We start from the raw sequence: 26,608 nt of genomic DNA, 5'->3' as shown, positions 1-26,608 counted from the left end.
CATTTTCCTACATGTGCTGGGAATGTCTAATACTGCTGCTTCCTATTCCTCTCCCCCCCACCCCAATTTCTGAAGTTCTCTTCTTTTGTCTTTGTTTTATTTTCTCTTTTCTGGTCTACCCCAGCACCCTCTGGGGCAACAGCATCTATTTAATAGTTCTTCGAGAACAGAGGTAGATGGAACTTTGAGGGGGCATCCAGTTGTCCTCGTTTCAGCTGAGACAGAGCTAGTTTTCTTCTTAGTAGCTGGTGCAGTGCTGTGTTTTGGCTCTGATGCGAGAACAATGCTGACAGGACACTGATGGTTTTAGTTGTTGCTGGGTGATGTTTATACTAAATCAAGGACTTTTCAGTTTTCTGGGCCCTGCCAGCCAGAGGGCTGGAGGGGCATGGGGAACTGGGAGGGGACACAGCCAGGACAGGTGACCTGAACTAGCCCAGGAGCTATTCCATACCATATGACACCATGATGAGTATATAAACTGAGGGAAGAAGAAGGAAGAGAGGGACATTTTGGTATTATAGCGTTTGTCTTCCCAAGTAACTGTTATGGATGATGGAGCCCCGCTTTCCTGGGGATGGCTGAGCACCTGCCTGCCCATGGGAAGTGGTAAATGAATTCCTTGCTTTGCTTTGCCTGCATGCTTGGCTTTTGCTTTACCTATTAAATTGTTCTTATCTCAACCCTTGAGTTTTACATTCCTTTCTGATTCTCCTCCCCACACCTCTGGGTGAGGGGGAATGAGCGAGCTGCTGCGTGGTGCTTAGCTGCCGGCCAGGGTTAAACCACAACACCAGTGCATCCGTTTACTCCAAATCAGGATCAACAATGGCCCTTACAATAATCTCAAAATATGTTCTTAAAAACTTACAGTGACTGAGATTTCACTATTTCCATAGCAGTTTTATTCAGATGTTTAACTAACACACCATTAGAAATCCTTTTCAATTATTTATACTGCCTCCCCTTGGCAGAAATTTCAGCTCATTACATTTTGTCTTATCATCAGTAAGCGGTTTATTCTTTTTCCCTTTGCAGCTCTTCTCTTATTTATCTTCTGCAAGATTAAAGACATCACTGATGCACTTCTTGCATGTCTGAATCATAGATGGCATCCTATTTCAGCATGTTCCAACTTCGAACAAGAAAATCAAGCAGCCATCACGTAACTGTTTATTTCCAACTCACATTAATCAGGTGTGATGTACAAGGAACTGCAGTAAATCATCTTTGTAGGTATAACTACTGAATATAATTTCTTTCCCTGGTTGTTTTGGGCACAGTCACCACCACAGTGATGCAGCAATACGAAATCAGTCAAGTGTGGCTCTTTATTATAAATCATGTAAGCGCATCCCAGCCTTTTGATTGGATGGGTGCGCTGCATCAGAGATAGTCAAATTCCCCTCTGGGGACTACAGCAAAGGAAAGGTGGAAGAATTAACTTGGTGATCGTTTCCTTAAGACGAAACCATGATTTTTAATGCATCTATAAACTGATGGCACCTTGCTGCTGAGGAAATGCTGGGAGCAGCTGATGAAATAGCCATGAGTGAAATCAAGCTGTTCTTGTGATGCTCAGACCCACCTCTAACATACATTTCAGAATTTAGAAGTGCTACATGAATTACTTGAAATGCAGCAATATTTGTAAAAGTAACAGCCACTTACTTGCAGCATCACTGTCGACTTTGACACTTCGAAGCTTATAGATCTGAGCAGAAAAATTGTGTCTAAAGGCACTTCACAGATACTAATCTGTGCAATCTTAACCAAGTAATTAATAGGGTGTTTTTTTTACAGACAAGTAATAATTAGTTAAGACCCGAATTCTTCAAAGTAGTCAAGAATTTTCTACAGTCGACCAGGTACAATCCTGACCTAGACCTTGAGATACTCAAATTCATGGATTATTGTTGAAAAAAATATAGCCTATCTAAGTTGCTAGCAAAGAATTTGGCTTCTAGTCCTTCATCTTAGTAACAAAGCCATTTGTTAACCTTTTAATTTCTACAAAAATAAATGCTGAGAAACAGAGAAGGCTCCACTTTTTCCTTATATTGTCTAAAACTTACATACCACGTAACATTTATGTAGTGGGAAACAACTGTTTCGCAGCATTCATCTTGGAATAATCATCACCACAGGAGAGTGCATCCTTTTGACTCCACTTTGTTAATGCAATAAACTCTTGTCTCCTCGTAATGGGAAGAGACCAGCAGGCTAAACTGAAATATCTGTACATCCACATTTGCAGTTTCTACCACTCAGAAGGATACAGTTCTGCTCATCAGAAGTTCTGGAAGATGGATGGGTCCTAAGATCCTTCTGCTTTTATTGCTAATCAAGTACTCACCATGTCCTATAACCCTGCTGGTAATACAAAGCATTGGCAATGGATTTTTTACCCCAGTACTGATGCTGCCATTTGCCACGGAAAAATGCTTTAGCCCAACCAAGGTGGTGGTGGGGGAGAAGATAGAAAAAGGGAGTTAAAAGTTTTTCAGACTTCATTGCCACTGAAAAGTTTTAGTGTATCATATTCTCAGTTTAGTCTGTCACAGGCTGAGAGATTAACTCCTCCATTAACACTGCCTGGTGCTGTACATGCTCCGAGTTGCAGTGAGCCCAGTAGCTCTCCATCTCCTTACCTCCTCCTTCCCTATTTTACTACAGTATAGTTCATGATGTTTTCATACAGAAGCAGATGTTATTGCAATTTTGAAGATATGTTTACCTTTTTTTTCTCTCAACTGGACGACACATCAACAAAGCAAACATTCCAGCAGAAAGTACTACAGAAACCACTCTCAACCCACCTACCAAAAAGGTATAAAGAGATCTTTTTGATTGCCAGTAAAGTTAATTTCTTAAGGTGAATGGATCTGTTTCACCTCAACAATCTTCTGCTAGAAACAGAAATTATTTTCAGGCCACTTCGCAAGCCACCTACTCAAATGAAAAAGAGATTGGTCCACTCTAATCATGATTATACTCGGTTAGAAACAGAAGCCATTTATGGACTTCTGTGCCTATGAAAAGATTTACGTACTCAGGGAAAGTAGAATTAAGAATGGGCAGCAGGTCTCCACAGTCAGATGTTTGGTGAATTTAGCATGGTCCTAAACTACTGGGGACAGGCTCTGGTTTGCTATGTCCTTAAAAATCTCCACTGATGGAGGTACTGTTACTGCATTGGGCAGTTTATGTTAGTCCTGTATTACAGCTGTATTTAAAATTTAACTTCTTTCCTATTAAACTAAATCCCAGCTTCTGCCATTTAAACTCATTTAAGGATATCGGCAGGAGAAAAGTAATAGGTGATGATCTTTAGAGAAAAGTGATAGCAGATATATTTTACAAAACAGGAAAAGAATACAAATTTTCCCATAGGAAACATAATTAAGCATTTTAAAAGTAGAAGTTACCATTAATCTTTTAAATACAATGTTTTTCAAGTCAAGTGTGAGTCCATTGATTGGACACTTCTATGTCTGCATTTTTAAGTTCTACGTTACTGTAGAAAAGTTACTCTCTTTAAAAAAAAAACAATTGACTATTCAGAAAAAATTGGCTTTGTTTAGTTTAGTAAAATTTTAATTTTACTAAATGGGGTAAAAATACAATTTTTAACTTGTCCTCTTTCAGTCACAGGACAAAATGCTCGTCATTTGTAGATGCAATGGAAAGAATCTGCTTAAATAGTGAACAAGTTAATTCTTTCCTACTTATACCTATTGAGACATATTACAGCTAGTCAAGAAACCTTTAATTCTAAAATTGAATGCTTTTTCCTTAGTTTTCTTACGCCACTTACTTCTCCTCCAAATTTGTGTTCCCTGAATGGTGCTAAATACCTCTCTTATGAACACATAAGTACCTGGTCCTCGATTAAGTGGAAAAAAGACTCTACTGACAAAAAAATAATAGTTAAATGAAGATCTGATATGCAATGTGATTACACTGGTCTGAATAAAGTGTTAGACTAAAAATTTAAATCTGTTTTTTGTATTGAGTGTATTAGAAAGTAGTATGTTTCCCATTCCCTTAATTCTGTATTATTAATTTTCTAGTCTTTTTGTGAACAATCTAGCCTAATTTAATTGCAATTTGGTGGATATATATGGAAGTACTGTCTCTGCCTCTGATCATACCATGGAGATTTGTTCACTAAAGCTGTTTGACATGGTTGTCTCCTCTCTCTCCTGATAAATACCAGAACTAGAGGGTTAGAGCATGCGGAAAGCTTCATATTTCAAGTGTAGCTTATGCTGTAGCAGCCTGGACACCTGCATCATCCTGTTTTCCACCTTGCAATCTGATTTCTTTTCAGCCATATATTCCCCTTCTTGTTCAGGTGTAAAATTCACAAATGAGGTCAATATTTGTTTCTCACTAAGCAAAATACTCTAGGGAATGTTTTGAATTTCTAAAGGTTTTTCTGTAGTTTATGAAGCCAAAAAACCCTTGTATACATCATGTATGCAAAACAAAACTAAATGTAGTATTAAAACTCATAGGTTAAATACAGTGAGATTTTCTCCAGGTTCCTCTGATGTTTACTTTGGAGATATGGTACAATAAAAATCAAGACTGATTTTTAAAATAATACATGTTTATGGCAGGAAACTTTTTTTTTTTTGATGGAACTGATAATTTAATAACTTTTATTTAAATTAAGCAGGTAAAATGGCTAGAATGACTCTCATAGTTCTTTTTGATTCCTGCCCTCAGACTAACACATAAACTTGATGTAACAAAATGCCAGTATATCACTATCTGGATTTTAAACTGAAATGTAGTTTCTCACTCTTAATATTCTTTGTTATTTGAAAAGCGAACCTTTTAAAGATTATTGTAATGCCCATTTGTTGCATTTGACAGTCTTTGAACTAATCTACCTTGAAACATGATGTTAAATTTAAAGTTGCATTTGCAAAATGATTTATAGAATGGTAACTAACCTTCGTATCTAGCCTAATCTAAGTATAAATTGCGTAAAGGAATTTCTTTGTAGCACCCTAATCTGGGACTTTGTTAGTTGGCAGCAATTAGAAGCATTTCTCTGCAGATGTTTCTTCTAATAGTTTCTCTGTGACCTGAACTCCTCTTTCAGAAACCCTGAACAAGTCAACAACCATTTTCAATTTTTAAAAAGCCAACAGCTGTAGAATTCAAGAAGCCTTGAGACAGAGATGCTTGTCTTCCAGACACTAGCTTTTCCATATGTGTTCACTGCAGCACTACATCATGCTGATTCCTCTCTTAATAGCATGCTGATACCAAGGCAACTGTTAACTTCCCTTTATTTTGTGTTTCAGAGCATTACTCAGGTTTCATAACCTCCCTGTGCTGCTTGAACAGAAACAAAACCTGTTACATATAGAGAACATAATCTTTATTTTCTCACAGAAAGACAGAGCTAATTGTACAACTGGTAAACTTGCATAGATAGTTTCACTGCTGCCTTGGGCTAGATAATGTATACCATACCAGCTGTGAATCTAGGGCTTTTAGAAGTAGCTTATGTAAGAGGCAGTACAAATGAAAGGAATACATTTGTAAAAGAAGGAGGGGAAAAAAAAATCTATGAAACTATTCTACTTTGTTGGCCTGGTATTTTTCTATTAAGAATAATTCCATTATGCTTAATGGTAGTTTATTGCTTTTCAACAGATGCAACTTCATTCACTGTTGTTGAGTAACTTCCAAGCTCAGCTAGGAAAAATCAACTCAGTCTACTCATCATGTGGGAAACAGAGAGCCCAGAAATCCCTATGCACTACATAAACGGGGCTTAGAAGTGGGTGGGGTCTGCTTTGTTTATAAATATGTTTTGCTTCCTTGTCAGTGGAGAAGTGATTTGGAGAAAAATCTGTATCTTTGCTTAACTCTGGCCGAGTAATTCCATGGAAGCCATGTAGAAATTGTGACAGAGGAAACACCATCACAAGAGCCTCCTCCTGAACACACGCAATACAAATGGTGCACAGATCTGTGCTGGTATTTGCCCAACTTGGAGCGTTTGCAGGAGCGTACAGCAACCTGTGCCCACGCTCCCCCGAGTGCTGGAGCAGGGTTTGCCCTGGGAGCCTTTGGCAATGCTGGAGAGCTCGGAACAGCAGCATGGCAACAAAGCAGTTTGCTACTGAGCCTGAGCTGGCGTGATTCCACGTTTGTAACTGGGAACTAAGGTACAGGTCTTAAACTTCACAACATAACAAAAATCTCTGATATAAAGTGAAGACAATTTTAAGACCTCATCAAAACCCATAAATATATTCTGTTTAATTTTGCTAAAACAATGTGTAAACACACTTCTTATCCTATGCAAAAGGATTGTTTTTGTTGTTCATAGCTTTCTTGTTAGCCCTCTTTTTGGCTATTACAACTTTCCTTAATATACCACAAGGACAGTGATTTACAGGGCTAATATTGAAGAATACTGTCTTTTAAAATTGGTTTGTACGTTCTTTTGTCTTAAGATTTCATAAATATTTTTGCAAAAAGACACACACACAAAAAGAAACAGTGCAGCATGGCTTTTAGCTGCTGATATTCTTCCACTGCTAAAGAAAGAAGAAATTTTTCCCTCTAGTGCCACTGCTTTGGTATAAGGAAGTACATTATTATTCACTGACGTATACTGTCATGTGATGTTTTAAAAGCACCTCAGTAAAGGTTATTGAGTCATTTATAAAATCTACAGTGAAATTAGACAACCTATGTAAATCAGTCTGTCATAATGTTTGCATTTTCCACTGAAAGATAAAGATAATAAAAATCCATAGGAAAGCAAAAAGTACTTGGCATCCAGAGCAATTTACTAATTGGAAAAAAAATAAATTATCCCTGCTGTGCCTTGTCAGCAAAAATTCCTCTCTTTGATTCCAGCAAATCAAAGCCAAAAGGCAGGACTGAATATATAGATTCAGGTTGTGTGTAGTGGACTCTAAAATTAATTTTAATGCAATAGTCTAGATATTTGATTATTCTGCATGATTTTAATTTATTTCTGGACATTAACATTAGCTGAATGTTCCAATCACTTTGGGTAAACCTTATGAAGTTGTCCTCTGTTTCACAATCCAACCGCAATAAATTTCACTGTTTGGCCGAAGAGAGCTGCTGTGGATGCCAGCTAACTCACAAGGCGGCTTTACTGCTCTTGAGGAGTGCCAGGGAGAAGTGCTTGCAGAGGCTGATTTTTAAGAACCCCTGAACAGCCTTAGCAACTCTGGAGACCTGTGAGCACTTAACTCTTCTAAAAGGCAAGCCCAAGAGACTAAGAATTTTATCTGTACCTTCGCATAAGTTTAACCATGGCAGAGCAGTAAAGAGCTCCTTCACAAAGTGGTTTACATTGCACGCGTGTGTAACTTCAGCCATTGCAAACTTTCTGTCTTATCTGCCCTCATTCACACCTACAACATTAAAAGCAGTTGGCTCAATTTCTCTATTTCTACACCACTAAAAAGATCTACTCAGAATGAAACATTCAGCACAGCTTTATATTCAGAACTAGCCCTGCAAACATTAAGATAGTACTGTTTCTCAAGAATGGATGATTGACATTTTATCTTTTACCAAACAAACAAAGCGAGCACAAATTTGACAACCAGCAATTTAAAATTTATTTCCTCTGAGGCAAGTCTCCACATCACCTATTTTCTCCAGATGCAACAATAACACCAATTACATTTTCATGTGTCCAGGTTTTCAGTAATTTAAAGAAACTGACTAAACATTGGCATTGGCTAATTTTTGAACTTTTTACTATGTTGGGTTTTGTTTATCTTGCAACCTATTCTCATTCTTTCCACAAAAAGGAATCAATTTTTCTTAACAGCAGTGTTAGTATTTTGAGAACAGCCATGAAGCCCACTCTTCAAACGATACTTCAAGAGTATACCTTCATACTAGAAGAGCTGCAAATCACAAGCAGATGTTTTTCTTACCATAATGAGGAATTATTGCCCAAGCCATTGCAGAGGCATAGATGCCACCAATCATCCAAAACATACAGAGCCAGCTCAGGTGTTCACCTCGTTTCTCCCGTGCAAGCACTTCCGAAAAGTAGGAGAATACTGTTGGCACAGCTCCACCAATCCTAAAAGGAGATACAGATAATGGATTAAGTGAAAGTAACAGCTAGTTGAAGTTTGAACACGCTCATAGCTGTAGTCATTGAAAATCCAAACTACAGTAGTTTTCTGGCAAGAGTGTCTTTTCTCAAATTGCACCACATATTGGGGGACTCCTGAGGAAGTTTTCACCAGTTTGGATGCAGTATTTGTCAAGTATTCCCTTGAAAACTGTGTACAAGTCATTGCATTCAGTGTTTCAAGGGGATTGTCAATGTGCCAGCTGCTGGAACAGAAACCAGCGCAAAGCACTGATTTTCACCATCACAAAAATCCTTAAATCATGGCAGTCTATTGTCAAGTGTCAAAATACATTGCTTTTAACTGAAAATATTAATAATTTTCTCACAAAATAACAGCTATTTCTCTTAAGTCATACCTCCAATGCTTTAGGTAATCAAGAAGTAACTAAATGCCAGCTATGTTACTAATACATTTTATTTCACACATATTTAAAAAGATGTTTTATTCAGTTGCACTACATGATTTGCTAAACCCATGCTGGCTTTTTACTTAAGTTTTTTATGAAACACCTACACATTCATATAATATTCTATTTTTCACATGGTAAAAATAAACATTCTCTGAAGTTAGCTGGACAAAAAGAAGAGTTCAAACGGGTTTTACAAAAATCAGAGTAGCTCAAAGTATGTGTAATTTTCAGCACTTTTCAGAACCAGCTTCTGGATCATCTTCTACTGTCTTTACCTCTTCACTACCAATGCAGGCTGTCAAATGTTCTACAGCAGGACAAGTCCTTGTAGATTTTATTTTTCCTGCTGAAGAAAATACCTGTGAAGCTTGAAGAGATATTCTCACATACCAGATTACATACTTTCAAGCAGTATCTTGCATGGTTTGAATTTTTATCTGAATTTTAAAGGCAAATGCTGTCATCTGGGAGCTGCCAAACTGGGAGCAAAAGGAAGGAAGCTTGAAACAGATTAAAACAAATATTACAAGGAAAACATGAATACAGAAATTGTATTTCACTCTTAAAAAAATTCAGTGCCATTGCAATACAGTTTATTTTAAGATGTCTTTTGGTACAGCAATGAAATACTGGATTGAGGTGTTACACTTGTTTAGGGGTCTGCTGTTTTGCCACCTCCTTCTAGACAGACCATCATGAAGTACTTCTGGTCAGCTCTAGGCTTTACCATGAATGTTTTCCATAGCGGAGCCCACTACTTCTTACACTCACTGCCAGTGCTGCAAAGGTTTATACCTCCATGAATTTTTGTTAGATATACAGCTGTATCTCCTTTATTCTCATGGGTGAAAACATTAAAAGCCTTCAACTAGTGAGCTGCCCTGTCACAGGCGACAGGAGACATTGTCGTCAGAGGTGCTCCAGGAAGCCCAGAGTGAGGAAGAGTGGAAGGGGCATGGCTAAGGGTGGAATCACAACTTGTTTTGCTGTGATGGGAAAGCCCTGCTGCCTCAGTGGTGATATGGATTTGGAGCCCTCCAGTTCCCAAAGTACAAGGGGATTAGAGCTATGACTTCTTACCCTCCAGGGCTCAGGCACAGCTTTGAACTACACTCCCACAATATTGCCCAGATACAGTACTCGGGGATCTAGTTAAGAGTTCTTTTTCTAATGTTGATATTCACTGACAGAACCAGAAACAAGGTCCTCCTCTTTCCTACCTAAGCTGGAAAGTGCTGATGAGGAGCTGTAGGTGCCCACTTTCAAGAAGACTTAAATGAATAGATTGTTCATGGCATGTAGGACAGTATCATCCATGTAATAACACCCTACCTAAAGAGCATAATTCTTGGTAAGTCAGTGCTTTTTACCATGACTGCTTCTGCTTATTAGGAAAAGTATAGAGAGTAGTAGTACATATATATTTGTTAACATTTCTGTTCTATTATCCAATCTGTTTTTCTAAATTTACAGGTTTCTTAATTTCGTACACTTTTTTAATGAAGTACAGAATCTTCTCTTTATTTTATAATTCAGTTATTATGGTAGTAATTACAGCCTGAAACCATCTGTGCTATATAGCACAATTGATAATAAATCACATTTAACACTTTTTTCCTATTTCAAATATTTTTTCTGTTGCAAAGTGCTTCAAAACATTCTCTATAAAAGGTTCCTTTCAGGCAAGTTCTTATGCTTAAGAAATTGAAGACTCATTGCATAATCTTCTTGAAATCTCCCTTAAATCTCCTAGGCTGCAGTTACAATGAAGTAGGACATATGGAGAGTTTTCAATGGGTGGATTAAATCCATAGGTCATACAAATGTTTGTGGAATGATGGGTGGATGCTTCAAGCAGAAAGAACATACCCTATCTTAATGTCATAAAGTGTACAGAGATCCAGACCAAAGGCACCAAAAAAGGCATTTCCTACCTGGCAGCATGAACCAACTGTACTATGGACGATGGGAGACTGATGCTGCTCTACTGTTTAAAAATGACCCAGGTGGGTTGACTCATATGCTATGTCCTAAACGTCCTCCAAGGCTACAGAAGCAGCAGTCCATTGTCCTGGTTTCAAGTGGGACAGAGTTAATTTTCTTCCTAGTAGCAGCTACAGTGCTGTGTTTTGGATTTAGTATGAGAGTAGCGCTGATAGCACACTGATATTCTTAGTTGTTGCTAAGTAGCGTTTACACCAAATTCAGCTTCTCATGCTCTGCCAGTGAGAGGGCTGGAGGGGCATAAGAAATTGGGAGGGGACACAGCCAGGGCAGCTGACCCAAATTAGCCAAAGGGATATTCCATACTGTATGATGTCACGCTTAGTATATAAACTGGAGGAAGTTAGCAGGATTCTGCTCGGGGACTAGATGGGCATCAGTCAGAGGGTGGTGAGCAGCTGTTGACGTGCATCACTTCTTCTGGTAGTTTGGGGTTTTTTTCCCCCAAAGTTTTATTTCTCTTTCTTTTCTTGTTATCTTCCTTTCCATTGCTATTACTATTGCTGTTGCTATTACTATTACTGTTGTTATTATTATTATTATTACATTTTCCTTTATTTCAGTTATTGAACTGTTCTTACCTCAACCCACAGGTGTTACGTTTTTCCCAGTTTTGCTCCCCATCCCATCAGGGAGGGGGGGAGTGATTCAATGGCTGCATGGTACTTAGTTGCTGGCTGGCGTTAAACAACATCTTGTACTGATAAATTTAATAGGGCAACTTTTCTAACAAATAGACCTTTTAGATATGTAAGAGGAATTCTGGAGCCAGTAAACCAAAAATTTATTTAGGATATGCAAATAAACAGGAAAAAAAAATTAGCTTTGAAAAAAACCCAGTTTTTCTGCTCCATCTGATGTGATTAAGTTGCCGTTTCCAGTGAGTACACCATCAGGCTAAGAAAAATGTGAAAGTCCAGATACTATGTTCGTATTGATTAAACAGTGAAGTTAAAGTTGTCTAACTACCTAAAGGAGAAATAAAGGATGTATTTTCATAACAGAAAAAACAGATGTTATTTAGACTTGTAGGTCTCCGATTCACAGCAGCTGTGTAGTAGAGTGTGTTATGCACTTCTTCGCACCTTAAACATGTGAATGGAAAACTTACTTCTCAGCTAGTTAAATTCTTCCTTCTGGCCTCATGTAAGTGCAGAGTGATACTGCTAGAAGTTTTTAGGATAGTGGTATTTAAAAAGCTCTGCCTGTGTCACAAAGCTATTACAATTACTAAAAAATTATTATGAAAATCTTAGAGAGGCTGATCAACAGATGAATTGGAGGAGAGTGAAGGGAGATGGAGAGGAAGCACCCTGCTGCAGAAGACTGTTCTTTTGCTCTTAGGCTGGACAATCACAGGGTGGCAGTACCCATGCCTCTGCTCCTTAAAACTTGCTCCCAAATGCAGAACAAGTGACAGCAGAAAGGGAGAACAGGAAAAGCTACATCTGTTACCACACCAAGCAACAATGAGGAAACTCCTTTAAAACTGTGTGGACCTAGAGAACACTTTTAAGAAACAAATTTGTCTGACTTGTGGAAATTTTAATGTTTGATACGTACCACAGCCATTTACTATTATAGAACGGATGTGGTATCCGGTATACTAAACATTGCTAGCAGAAGTATAAACTACCTCTCAAAGACTTGGGCAAGAGATCAGTGTAACTCTGACTTCTTCCATCACTCTCTTGTGAGAGGTTCTTTCAAACACTTCAGCAGCTATGTGCAATAACCTTCACTTACACTCATATAAGTGCTTAGTAATTCAGTGGCTCCAGATAAGCACTTCCGTATTTATGTGGAAGGAACAGAATTTGATACTCGGTGGTTTTGTATTACAAGTTTGGAAGCATACTGCCTCTCTGGTATCCTACCAGCACTGTGTGGAAGGATAGCAGCATGCTCAGGAGGGAATTCCAAATAAATTCAAAGGCAGAGTTGCCACTGATTTTGAAGTAGGAAGATCTCATGTTTTGTTTTATGGGAAATGCAAACACTGTTTTCCCACAGGACACATACTACAGTATTAAGTCTGCTTCTGGCAATTAACTGGCTTGATACAGTGGGATGTTTGGTCTTACTGAGTTTATAAATTATATGGCTCTTTCTCACTTGTAGAAAAGAATTTGATACATGAAACTACATTTTTGTCTTCACATGTCTGCACATGCAGATGAAAAGCCTGTGAAAGCCATACTGATTGAGAAGAATGTTTATTCTAAAAGACGGGAAGGTTTTTAAATACAAAGGATTCCAGCAAACTGAAGTTTTTACATCTTATTCGTTATTCATGTGTGTTATTTCTTCAGTTGTCATAGCCAAGGCAGTGGACATAAATCTGTTATCCATAAATCAGGGAGAGGAGTCCATGCATAACTTCCTAAAGGGTCACAAAAAGTATCTACAAGGTGCAAATATATTGTATGTACAAATTAACTATACAGGATTTTTATACCTCTACCAGAAAATTGTGTGGAATCTGTAATTGATTTAAAAAAATTTAAAACCATTGCTCTAAACCTTTTGGTTGATGATTGTGAGGGACAGCTGCCTCCAGAATAACAGATTCTGTTATAAGGCACAGTCTACTAGTAGCAGGAGGCAAAACTTTGTTGAGCTTGGTTCACGACCATAAAATAAACTCTTTCACTCTGTAAGGATCAGTCTTTGCACCTGGAACAACAGGATGCATTCCTTCAGCTTTGTCTTTTTAAATAAATATGTAGGAATAGATGCAATAACAACACAGTAAACAGCAGAAGCCTTTTTCTGCTGCACATATTGCTCCATACATGGAGAGAACAGCATAAATGGTAGTCAAAATAAATACAAATGTCAGTCATGATCTTTCTCAGTTATTTTTCATCTTCAGTAGTAAAACCCATCAGAAGTAGGCAGAGCAAAAGCAAAATGGATAATTCTTTTGTATTTTCTCAGAAACAAGTAATTCAATTGGAAAGAAATACCAATTAATCAGCATATTGTTATCCTTTTTGATGCAAAAGATGAGCCAGTTTGGGAACCTTATGGGTTCCTTCTGTTAGGAGAAAACATTAATGATTAAACATGTTAATTTGATGTCATCTTGGTTATACAGAACATAAACATTCTGACCCCGAATTCTTATTTTACTCTTACTTCTTATGCTGGTTTTGTGGTTTTTTTTTCAGGATTATGGTTTTAATACCTTTCTAGCTACATTTTTAGGGTTGGGCTAGTCCTTTCTGTCTGCCTTTGCTCACATACAGACGTGTAACACAGAGTCCTCCACTAGTCTCCGTATGTCTAGTACCTATGTCCTGCAGTTGCATTTAGTCTCTAGTGAAAGCCATCTCCTACACAGTTCAGCTTCCACTTGGTGTACATATGACGTGGTTTGGGTGGTAGGTCATATCTACTCAGTTCTGTTACTTCAAAAAAAGAGTTGTACTGTTTCTTCTACTTGTTCACAAAGAAGGGTAGCTCCCTATTCAACATTGTGATGAATTTTTAAAATTATTTTAGATTCAAAATGAACAACAGTTATTCAGGGCAAAATGACAACACAGAAATAAGCAACTGATCTAATCCCAATTCAGCAGAGGAAGGTTTAATTTCTGACCCCAGAAAATCATCCAAACTGAAAGCTATGCTTTTATAATGTTATTTCTGTACACTGTCTATTCATGTTTGCTCTGTAAAATTATGAGGAAGGGGAAACAAAAAGGAGATTTGTGGTGCACCCTAGGAGAGTAGGATTCAGTGAAACAAACAATAAGCTAAGGTACATTTGTGTTTTCTTTGTCACAAACAAAAATGCTAAGTGTCTGCTACTCTACCTTCAGAACTGTGATTTGCCACAACAGATTTTGGCAACTGCACAGTGTGACAGCTGTAAAAATAATTCTGTAAGGCATTCAGGAAATTCTCGCTTCATATAGAAGCCATTGTTTATTTGCAGATTCACTAGCCAAAGGGGCTTGAAATGCAAAAGCATAGAAGGAGTAGAGCTAATTAGGAAAAAAAATCTTACAGAACACTAAATGCACAAAGAAGATGGTGTTCTTCTGAAATACCTTATCTTCTCTTTCAAACTTGGACAACATCCAGACTAAAAGTCAAGATAGTGTCTGTGAGATGCCATTTGCAAGTTTTCACCTTGTTACTCGCAATTTGTTAAAAACTGATAGAGCTCAAAACGCGGATTCAGTGCTACACTCCTGAGATTTGGAAACACCCCACCACCCTTTGTCCTTCTGTCCAACTGCACCTGCTCTTCCCTCTTATTAACAGTTCTCTACACCCCCACCCCCCCCAAGTCTCATTGAAAAACATCTCTGATGTTTTCCTTTCAGAACTGCCATTAGACTGGCAAAGTATCTGAGACTGAGCAGCCAAACTGACAAGTTCTCCTTGAAAGCTGCTGGATAAAGCCCTACAAAACTGCAGCATGTAATAAACTAAGCTTTGCTGGGCATTCTACCCATATTTAAATTCCAGTGCCTCTTTGGACTATGTATACTATAGCAGTTGTCTTTCAGATGCACAAGTGGCCTGTGTGTTGGTAACAGCAAGAGAGTCCCTGTGATAAAGATTCACATGATTACTGAACTCTGCAGTACTGTCAGCTCTGATGGAAGCTGAATTGATAAATATATAATTCATTCCCCAAATTTACCCAACACTATTTAAAAATATCAAGTCAAATTTGGTGTCAAAGTCAAGTATATAATTGCAAAGAACTTGCCAGCAGTACTTGGTCAGCTAAATTGCTTTCAGATCTGCCAGTATTGGTAACACAAAATCATTGTTTATGAACACTTCCTTTTGCAGACCTGCTGCTGCTGCTTCTGCTGCTTCTTCTTTTCATTGCTTTTATAGTGCTCTGTTATAGACCACCCAACCAGGATGAAGAGGCAGACGAAATATTCTATGAACAGCTGGGAGAAGTCTCAAGATCACTAGCTCTTGTTCTCATGGGGGACTTCAACTTACCAGAGGTCTGCTGGAAATACAACACAGCAGAGAGAATAACTTCCTGACACAGCTGGTGAGGGAGCCAGCGAGGGAAGGTGTCCAGCTAGTGCAGGAGGGGGGGGCCTGGGAAGCAGGACCACAAGTAACAATCCGTTAGCTGAAAGGAATGTGCTCGAGCTTGTGGGTCACAAGCCCTGGTGATACGGGACATGAGAAATTACTGGAGGGTACAGAAACAAGGACTAAGTATCAAGTTGAGACTATACAAGGAATAAGGTGGTCAGTTTGTCAGCTTGCTCAAGGACATGGTTCAAGAACTGCAGACGTTGTCTTGAACTGTTGCTGAATTGCTAAATAGCTAGCACGAGATCTTCAGCGAGTTGCCACACAGTTATAGAATAAGCAAGTTTTTGGACCAATCAGAATAACATGAAACAATTGCTTGTGTGTATATAATCATGATATTAGGCTAAATAAAGTGACATTTGCTTGCATCAAGCTGCGTCCCGTCTCTCAATCACAGCAAACTGGTGACCCTGACGTGATTCAAACATGCGGCCTTCTGAATAGACCTGTTGTTTGTGAACAGGGAAGCACTGGTGGGTGATGTGGTGGTTGGAGGACATCTTGGGCATAGCAAGTGTGAGATGATGGAGTCTTCAATTCTTGGAGAAGTAACAAGACAGGTAGTAGAATGGCTACCTTGGACTTCCAGAGGGCTGACTTTGGCCTGTTTAAGAGCCTGGCTGACAGAGTCCCTTGGGAAGCAGTTCTGAAGGGCCAAGGGGTCCAGGAAAGCTGGACATTCTTCAAGAAAGAAATCTTACAGGCATAGGAGCAGGCTGTTCCCACGTGCTGGAAGACAAGCTAACAGGGAAGACGACCAGCCAGGTTGAACAGAGAGCTGAACTTGGGGAAAAAAAAGGAGATTTTATGACCTCTGGAAGAAGGGGCAGGCAACTCCAGAGGACTAGAAGTACAACACGACATTATGCAGGAGCACATGGTCCATTTCTCTGCTTGAACACTTTTGCAGTCGTTATGCATATGGACTGCTTGCATGTCCTTCCTGTCTTGGCCATTAAGAGAAGGGGAATATGCAACACCAAGAGCTTCTTGCCATTACACATACAGAAGTGGTGCTAAAAGTCAGTGTGGGTATATTTGTACAGGCAATCACCTCAAAACTTCTAGTTGCAAGAAACTTCAGCCACAGTTTTGGATTTATGCTACCTGTTGATTCCTCACAAGAGTGTGAAGAATTTGAGAAAAGACCTGAACGATGAGGCACCAGCGCTCTTTGGTAGATCCCAGTACTGTGGAAGGAGTACTGCAGGTAGCTTTAACGATATTTTCTGAAGAAGGGTTAAGAAAACTGACAGTGTGTCACAGATTTAATGAAGTATAGCCTAAAGTATTCTGGAAAAGGAACACTATATGATAGGGCACTCAAGAGAGACTTATTCACAAGAGGCAATGGACAGGGAAAAGGCTTCTTTACTAGCTTTTAGTTACATAAGTTAATACATGTACGCTGTATTTCTTAATACTTCTGTAGGTTTGGAAAAGAAATTTGGCTAAACTGGAAATCTTGGCAAATTAAAAGAAAACTCTGTAGTCTGGACATAATGTCTGGTTTGTAAAACACAATACATTTATTAAGCTTTTTTTACTTTCCTCATGAAAAAGAATCAGTTTCGTCTCAGAGCAAACCATGAGGTTTTCTGAAGAACTTATAAACTATAGTTCACCTCAGGATATTTATTTCAGCTAGTTTTTTATTGCATGAAAACTTTGATTTCTTTTAGAAGTAACATTTGGGCTGGAAAAGCATGACACATTTTCACAAATTGTATCATCCTGGGTTATTTCAAAGCAATCAAAATTAAATTTGCTGGGATAATACAAATGTATAATCCACTTTTATGCACTTTATTCTAAATTAAATTTTTGTACTTAGAAAAACTGCATCTAAAATTATCTAAAAGTATCAAAAATAGAAAACTAAGCTTAGATTAAATAAATACAATTTTTTTGTAATAGAGGTTACATAAAATTTTCTAGCTTAGATTAATACTTCACCATGGCAGTGTTCAATAGGTGACAACTTCAGATCCATTCAAGTTAATAGCAATGTTGTAAGTCATGCTCTGGTATTAGAGAAACCTTCCTTTGACAATTTCAAAGACTTATCTAACAAGGTGCTTTTTGATGATAAATCTTTGCACATGCCCCCAACAGCTAATGACGAATACAGTTCAGTTTTTTCTCTAGGTCATTCTGCTTTGTAGGAAATCATGTCCAAAGCCCTCCTAGACCTCCATCAGGTTTTTGGATTCAATTTTCTTACGAGTTTTGGTTTTGGATTAATCAATAGAAGAATCACAGTTATGATGTTGTTTTGCAGACTGTCCAACATTTCCTTTTTCTTTTCACTAACTTAATTTCATCTTTCAGACTTTCATATCCCTCAATGCTCTTCATCCAGCAATATCTTAACATTATTATACAGTTTTGTACTCAGAATCACTTTTTTGCATGAATATTTTTACTAGTTTTAGGTTTTTCAGATTAAAAAAAATATTTGAAGGGATTTTTTTCCCTGAGCAGTTTACTTCTATAAACACATTTTGACTGCAAGACAATCTCAGAATCTCAATATACAAAATTGTTCCACCTTCTTGCTTCTGCACTCCTGCAACTTCATCATCAGGTTTCCTTACCCAGATACTAAACTGTAAAATGAATCACTACTTATCATGGGGCTTTTCCATCATCTTCAGTGCTAATCTTCGACCACTAGCAAATGGACACCAGCAATTAGCCCTGCAGGCATGAACTTTCAAGAGTTGTAAAATATTGTTCCCAAGATGGCAGTCAGTGTTTTTTTGTAAATAGAATTTATTTTCTGTAAATATTTTAAATAATTCTATATATAAATTATATGTTTATATAAATATATAAATATATAACTATATCAAATTATATAGTTATATACATATACAATTTTTTTAATAAATAAAATCTTCTGTCAGATACTGGTTTTATTTTTATGTTTTTTAATCTATTCTTCTATTATCTAGAAGGTAACAGGCCAGTTTAAACTCTATTCACCTAAATTATTTTATATCTTTTGAATACTTATTAACATTTTATTGACTTCTAATTGTGGGACGTTGTCCAGATAACTTTCAGAAAGTTCTTTTCCAATCTGAGTAACAATAATATTTTGCCTTTACAATATTCAGTTCTTTGCTTAAAATTATTCCCATTTCATATTTGGGCTCTTTGATTCACACAAAATTAATGGAACAAAGCTTCCTCCCCTGGTAACAGAGATACATATTTAGTGTCTTTCACTAAGAAAGGGAAACTGACATCTACTGTCCAAAGACAGGACCTCTAAAATGGTGAGAGGTTATAAAATTGAAGATATTAAATTTAATTTCTATTCCCATTCTACTAACACAACTTTTTCATTTGCTCAAGATATAGGATGTAGTAAAGAATGCAATAAATGTTCAACACGTAATTCAAACCCTTTAAGCAAATTTCCTGTCATACTGCAAGAAGATATGGCTTCAAAGCTGGTGCAAACATCTGGGAGTTCTTCAGTAAGCAATACCGAGGAGTCTGCGCTCTTCCACAGCAGCTGATGCAAAGTATCTGGAAACAGGCAACTGAAAGATGTATGCTCTAACAGTACGTATATTCATGCCCAGCTGTTTAAAAGTGAAAAGATTTTACTTTGCTGCCTCTGCAGCTGGAATATTATGGCCTCTCCCTTCTTTCTCAGTGCTTGGTATATGATGTGTCTGTTGCTGTTACAGCTGCTCTCAACATAAGATCATATCCAAAATGGGATCAAAAAACAGAGGAAAGGTGGATGTGACACAAATACCATCTTGAATATAGCTCTTAATTGAAAAGGAAGCCTTCTCTGACAGCAAGTGAGCAGATGAAAAAAAGTCTCCGAACATGCAAAGTCTGGTGGAAAAACTGCATCACCACAGACAAACAGTGGGAACAGAAAAAGGAAGAGCCTTCCCTCATCTCAAGGATATGAAGTGCAGATTTAGTTTCAGAAAACCTCATGGCTTTTATGACACAACTCTGATACCAGCTGATGGAGATTATTCTAGGGAGACATCCAGTCTTTGAAGAAAATACCAAATGGGAGCCAGCCATGAATCTTTCTTTGCAGTAATTGCTATGAAGGACGACTCTGCTGCTCATGCTGTATTAGGATTATTGTTAGGTTGTTTGGGTGGGTGTTTGTTTGTTTTGGGTTTTTTTTGGTGTTTGGTTTTTTTTTTTGGGGGGGGGGGGAAGCAGGAGGGCGGCATTTAAAATACAGTACTTAGTGCAAATTGTCTATGATCTATTCTTGCAGCTCTCAAAGATGAGGTAGGAGGGCTTTGGACTCTGTTGGGATGCACACAGAGGTATAAGATACAGACATGAATTACCTGCTCCTTCAAAGAGCATTAATCCTAAGCTGGGTACACAATAGAATATACTTCCCAATTTAGGACACACATCTATCACACATAAAGCTACAGGCACTGCACATCACTGGAAAAACTACTGCTACAGGTGAGGAGGATACCCTGCAGGCAAGTTTGGCATGAGGCATGACAAATATGTATTTGCTGTATGTCTAAAGAAGGATGATCCGGGTGAAAGCCAGCAGTGTCACAAACCTGTTTGTCAAAAGACAAACTTTTGTCACACAAGCATCCAGTACTGCCCTCGTGAAAGAGGTAGGCTAAACAGGAATACAACAAGCTTCTGCACTTTGGCAGAATCATGGAAGAGTGAAAGTGTCATGCAAAATGATCAGTGTTTCTTTATGGAGACACAAAACATAGCACTTGGAACTGATGGTGATCTATGATACCAAAAACACATAAAGAAGTTGGATGGGAATATTTTTTCTGTTTTTCTAAGTTTTTTTTTTTTAAGAATTAGAACCCTTGTGATTTCCTCTTGATCTCTTTTAAAATCATATCTGGTGTCAGACAAAGGAGATACTTCTAGCAAGAGGAGGACTTACATCTCCTTCCTCTCTCCCCTTGCCCATCAATATCCCTTCCTAAACCAGTTTAACAGTACTTAGGTCTACGGTAATTTCTTTTTGGTGTGGGTATCTAGCCCCTCCCTACTTGAGACCAGTGTGAGGCATTTCTAAAACCACAAACATCACAGAACAGCATTAGTGCACTATGGCTATATAGATTACGGCCAACAAACCATACAAGCAGCAGACTTAATGTGCATGGCTTTGACACAGCATACTGCACTCTCACCAGCTCCCATCTGTTCAGCATCCTAAAGACTGACAGCGGCCTGAAATGGAATTGTAGTTGGGAGTTTTAATCTGAACTAAACAATTACCAGAAGTGCTAAACTAACCGCTCTGTAGAACAGAGCTCTTGATTATCCAAGGGTGCAGTAAAGGGAGAAGCTTTCTCATAATAATTTACTTATGTATCTTACCCTCTGCTCATATATGTTTAAAACTATAAACTTTATCAACCATTACCAAGATCTTCTAGCAGCAGAGAAGCTATTTAAATGAAAAGTAAAACAAACACAGGGCTGCAAACACCAGTCTTCTGGAGAAAGCAATAACATTTGACACATTCTAGCACCCCATTTTAACTCCATTTTAAATTTGACAGTCTTGACTGCAATGGTATTATATTATACACACAAAGACATCAGAAACTTTACAAATATTACCAAAATCTTACAGTACACCTATGTCGCAGCACTCTCCAAACTAGCTGGCTGCAACAAGGTCTTTTTACCATCACACTCTTCACACCAGTCCCTCTGCTGCCTTCTCCTAGTCTCTCCTCACCCTCGGCACACTCACTCTTTTCTGTGCTTCTTCCTCAGCTGCTCTCCCTTCATTGGCTCTCAACCACTTAACAGAACAGCCACAGCTGCACCTTATCTACATCGGCTAACCCACCACCCCTGAAGCCAGCCCACAGCTGTATGTTATCAATATTAATTAACACAGCTTCATCCCTCTACACACCTATGAGGAGGGTATTATTTTGCTGACTCAATAACAACAAATACATAGAGAAGCTGAAGCATAAAAGAGTTAAGCAAGTTGATCAAGGTCACAAAACAAGTCTGTTGCAAAATAAGAAGTCCTCAATCTCACAACCTGCAGTCTGTGTCTTTCCACTGAAATGATTAGTCTTTCCCTTCAGGTTGTTATTTGGGAGTGTAGCAGCTACCTTGTTTAATTGGCTTGCCCCTGACACAGACAATATTTCTACCTTAAATAATATACTTTTGCAAACAGGAAAGTTTTATTAACACACATAATTGTGGAAATTAACAAAAGCAGAGGAGCTTACCCAAATCCAGAAAACAAGCGACAGAAGAGGAAGAAGCCATAGCCCTGGACAAATGATGAAAGGAAGGCAAAGAATCCATTGACAGACATGCATATCAGGAGTGACTGTCTCCTTCCCACCTTGTCTGCCAATCCTCCCCAGAAGAATGCCCCCACCATCATCCCAAGGTACACTATGCTACCTGCAATACACAAAAAAAAAAAAAAAACAGATGTTGTTTTGTGAGCTACATAACTGACCACAATTGACCACACCAAAAATAGTTCATTTTCTGCATTTACAAAACAAACAGTATAGAGATTAATTTCTCCTTTCTAAGAGAATAGAAATTACATGCACATCTTTGCAAATGTATCTAGAGAGAACAGATTTCCTACTGTGGCTTTGTACTGTTACCAGACAGACTGAAGCTAATATAATTATTAAATAAAGTGTCTCTAGCTAAAACAATTCAAATACAGGCAAATAAGACTGAATGGGAGAAGGAATGCCACTTTTCCTCAGTAATAAACTGCATGCACCTTAAACCCTGCAAAAATTGTAACTTCCTTTACAGAAACAAATTGAACATTTCTAGAATATAAGCAGTCCTGTAGGGGACTAAACTCTGGGAGTGAGTTGTGCTAAGTCTAAAGGAAGATGACTATGAAACAGACATTTTCTATTTGAGATGTACAGAATGAAAGCTATCCAGCCTGATTGTTTTTTTTTCCTCCCTCCTACTTCAGCCTACTGCTTTATTTAAAAAGGCACTGTCCTATATACAGAAAAGCACTGGAATGTTTTGTGTTCTTGTTACCCCGCCACCCTCCAAAAAATTTTGAACAGATACATTACAGTTTAGCTACATACATTACAATGAGATAGGGAAAAATTATTCTGGGGTGATTTTTTTTTTTAACATTAAAGATGTTTTCAACATGAAGCAATTTCCCACAGAAAGATAAGCTGAAATATTTAACAACTTGACGGTTCACATCTTACTATATTGTACATTATTTCCTTTCCAGGGACAAACCTTCTGTGGGACATTTGGCAAAGATGCGCATGACATTGAGCCAGACTGTCAGAAGGAAAAGTAGTTCCCAAGTTTTAGATAGAACCAACCACATTTATATTTTATTTGATACATGTAGTTCTTTTTCCACTTACTTTCTTATTGAACTTCCCAGACTGGGTTCTATCTACCTAGTAGTTGCTACCACCTTATATGCCTACTAAAGATCACAAATTAAACATAAAGTTGTTGGAAGTAGCTAAAATACTTGTAATCTTTGCCCTGTGTCTCTTTTCCATCAGCCACAAGAACGGACAAATTCGCCAGCAGCTCTGCTGGGCTTTCATTGCTGTTGTGTAAAATTCTGGCCTCTGAAAGAATCACCTCTGCCTTATAGAAGGTAGTTGGAAGGGAAAGAAAAAAACCCCACTTAAATACTTGGGCTTGGTTAACATATTAATGTAGAGGTCACTCATCAGTATTTCCAAGCTTGGAATTCCAGATGTTAACATCTGAAATGCTGACATCTGCAGGGTCCCATGCAATCCAAAATGTCCCTGTTCCCCATCCTGTTTTATTCAAGTAGTTTCCACTGCTACTTCCTGATGAGACATCAGTTTAAAACATTTGATGGAAGACACATTGTATTAAATGTATATTGGCAAGATAGAGAGTTATATTTTGGTTAGGTGAGTATGCTGTTTTGATCAATACCCTTTGCCATTCATTTTGACCAATACCAGCAAATCAGTCTTTTGTGCAGCTGCCTTTTTAGCCAACATAAAATAAGAACAAGATATTTCTAGACTGACGTCCTTCTCCACGAGTCCCTCAGGACAGTATGACAGATCCATTGCTGCTCATGTACAGGAGTATTATCTCTTTACCTAAGCAAGAGCAACAAGCTCCTTAAGAACAACAGTTAAATGTCTTCTCAAAACAGCTTTTGTCAATGGACATTTTCTAGCTATTACTGGGATCTTAGTCTTTCATCAAAGGGTATTGATGAGAATGCAGGTAAATCCTGAATTACTAAGATACTTTGTTCTCTTCCTCTTAGCCCAGGAAGGACACAGACGCTGCAATATTCTTTTTGAATATTTAGAGGTGTTTAGCAGTAGACATTTATCAGATAGCTCCTTCATTCTGACCAGAAATTTTTATTCCAGTAATTGAGATTTTCCTGAGAAGGCACACAGTTCGTACATTTTCTGGTCCTAAAGATACAAAGCTTGGAGGGCAGCTTAGCATATTCGCTCAACTGCATAACGATCTCTCCCATGGGCAAAGTTTCTGTACCATACTGCAGGTAGACCAGTACTCACAAGCAGTTTGGAAATCCTATTCAGCAGAGCTGGTGTTTGCTTCTCAGCATGAGTTGAAAGAGCTTAGCAAAAATAGTTCAATAGCTGCACTGCCAGCAAACTGATTCCAACAATGCAAATAAAATGCTTAGTTTTTATGGTTAAAGTGAAATTCCTGACTTTCTTTCATACATAAACATTGTTGGGTTTTCCCAGTCAATGCCCTAATATTAGAAATACTCAGAGAAGGCCAATCAGATAGTTTTGTATTTCTTTATATAGATAACGCTGAAATATTTTATGCAAATAATCTTAATTTTACCACGTAACTACTTTCCTTGTGATGCACAAAGTATCAAAACACTACGAACAATGAAAGAAAAAAGTTTCCAAGTCTTGAAAGTTTAAAAACATTAACCTCTCTTTTTGATGACAAGTCCATTTGTTATTGTACTGTGCTCTTATACCTGTGCAATTCTCCTGAAAAGCATTCAAAAGATGCTGCTAAAAATAATATTGTCTTCCTACCAATAAACTGCTCTCTATGCTGCACCATTAGCTTATTCTTTCCCATTATACTAGCTTCAATTTTTTTCCTGTCTTGTAGACCTTCCACAATCCTTCTGAACTACTAAAGGTATGTATCCCATCCTGAACCACCTGCATCTACCAATGATACCTGTTTCAGTGTATTTTCCTGACTGCCCTCTTTTTCATATTTTCTGTTTCTCTTCATACACAACATAAGCCGGCCTGCAGCCCATAGTGGAAGTCCCCTTCCTCTCAACTTTCAAATCATTCCTTAAGACCTTTCCCCACTGTAGCAGTATCACAATAAGACATAAAAGTGACAAACAGCAAAGGAGAACTCTAACTATGAACAGTTAAAATAGCTGAACAACCACCTAACAAATGCAAGTAATCAATGACATCAGATTTAACATTTTACCCTTCATCCTCCCTTCCTTTCCAGCCTTTGTACCTCTTGTTTATTATGTCATGCCACCGGTCAGAACACAAATCTTACAAGGAAAACACTACAATTTTTTTTACATCTTTCATAAATCACATATTACATTTTGCATAAATGTATATATAGAAAAATTAAATATCCTGTGTTGGTCAGACCTTCCTCCCTTTTCTCATAAGCTTTAAACACTGGTCATCAAAACAATGTTTGTATGGGTGTACATATAGGTATATAGATTTTAATCTAGCATGTCACGTTCAGAGTGGTACTCCCTTTTTGAACAGTTACCACTGATAACAAAACTGGCTGCTTTTCCTCTTTTCAGTACAGCACGCTTGTGTGTCTGAAGAAGTTAGCTTATACAGCACAAGGCACACACTGATTTGACATCCAGCATGACCCTAGAAAGACACTTGTAGAAATTAAAGTTTATTTTAAAATACAAAGACTACTAATGATGTCTGTAACATAAATCTTTGGTTTTCCCCACAAAGTAACATGTATTCTCAAATTGTCATTTGGTGGAAAGGCACTGAGAAAAGGTGAGTGGCAGCTGAGAGAAACTCCCTCCACGCTAAAAGGAATACTCTTTTCTATGGTTCTTTTACCAAGTTTTAACAACCTGTATTTATTTTCCACAACAGAAATTCTACCTACTTCAATGATTTTCCCATTGTATACATGTACAAAACACAGCCTGCATCCTCTTCAGATGAGGGGACCCAAGTGTGTAATTGTTTTACACCATGCACACACTTTGGCTACCAAGTGGCTCTATATTTTTTAAATGGATGTGTGCACAGCATCTTTCATGATCCTGGCAGTGGCTTAACCTTACAAAGCAGCTGACCAAGAGCTCTCTCAGTTTCCAAATGCTAGTTACAGGCAGTTTAGGTAATGGGATAGGAATACATGCATGATCAGTCACTGAGGTTCAGTTAAACAGTATTTTACTCCTTGTGCTGCCATAACCTCATTACTTGTCACTGTCTGTTGCAATTCATAGCCTAGTATCTAAAAGATAGCCAAACTCTTCTGAGAAATCAGTCTGTAAGTACATGTTTCACTAGGAGAAAACAAAATAATGAAAGTAAAATCAGACTCCCTTGCAACAGAGAGACTCAGGCTATGGAACTCATTGATGATCGTCTTCTGCTTTAACACACCTGTTGGAAAGTAGATATAAAACTTGATTAATTTCCACCACCCCACCCCCACCACCCCCACCCCCTGTTGTGTTGTTTAGGTCATTTGTCTGAGTGAGGAATGCATTTCGTACAACTGGAAGAAGTACTCTCATTAAAAACAAACAAACAAACAAAATAAAACCCACAACACTCTAAAAATAAGATTAAAATATTATTTCTATTTTGGAAAATGACTAAATATGGTCCTAAGACATCTCCAAGAGGAGAAA

At 38.0% G+C, this 26,608-nt stretch overlaps 1 protein-coding gene across 2 annotated transcripts in view; it reads right to left on the bottom strand.

The window, feature by feature from the left end:
- SV2C (synaptic vesicle glycoprotein 2C) overlaps positions 1–26,608 on the bottom strand; it is a 91,603-nt gene that overhangs the window by 46,167 nt on the left and 18,828 nt on the right. For both annotated transcript variants that reach the window (XM_037373698.1, XM_037373699.1), the window contains exons 2-3: positions 21,921–22,101; positions 7,959–8,110 (exon numbers count right to left, since the gene is read on the bottom strand). In XM_037373698.1, the coding sequence (XP_037229595.1) occupies positions 7,959–8,110; positions 21,921–22,101 (333 nt within the window). The remainder of the gene's footprint in view (positions 1–7,958; positions 8,111–21,920; positions 22,102–26,608) is intronic.

Source organism: Falco rusticolus, chromosome Z, assembly GCF_015220075.1.
Source record: "Falco rusticolus isolate bFalRus1 chromosome Z, bFalRus1.pri, whole genome shotgun sequence".
NCBI lineage: Eukaryota > Metazoa > Chordata > Aves > Falconiformes > Falconidae > Falco > Falco rusticolus.
The sequence above is the reverse complement of the archived record's forward strand: the minus strand, read 5'-3'. Positions and strand labels throughout refer to the sequence as shown.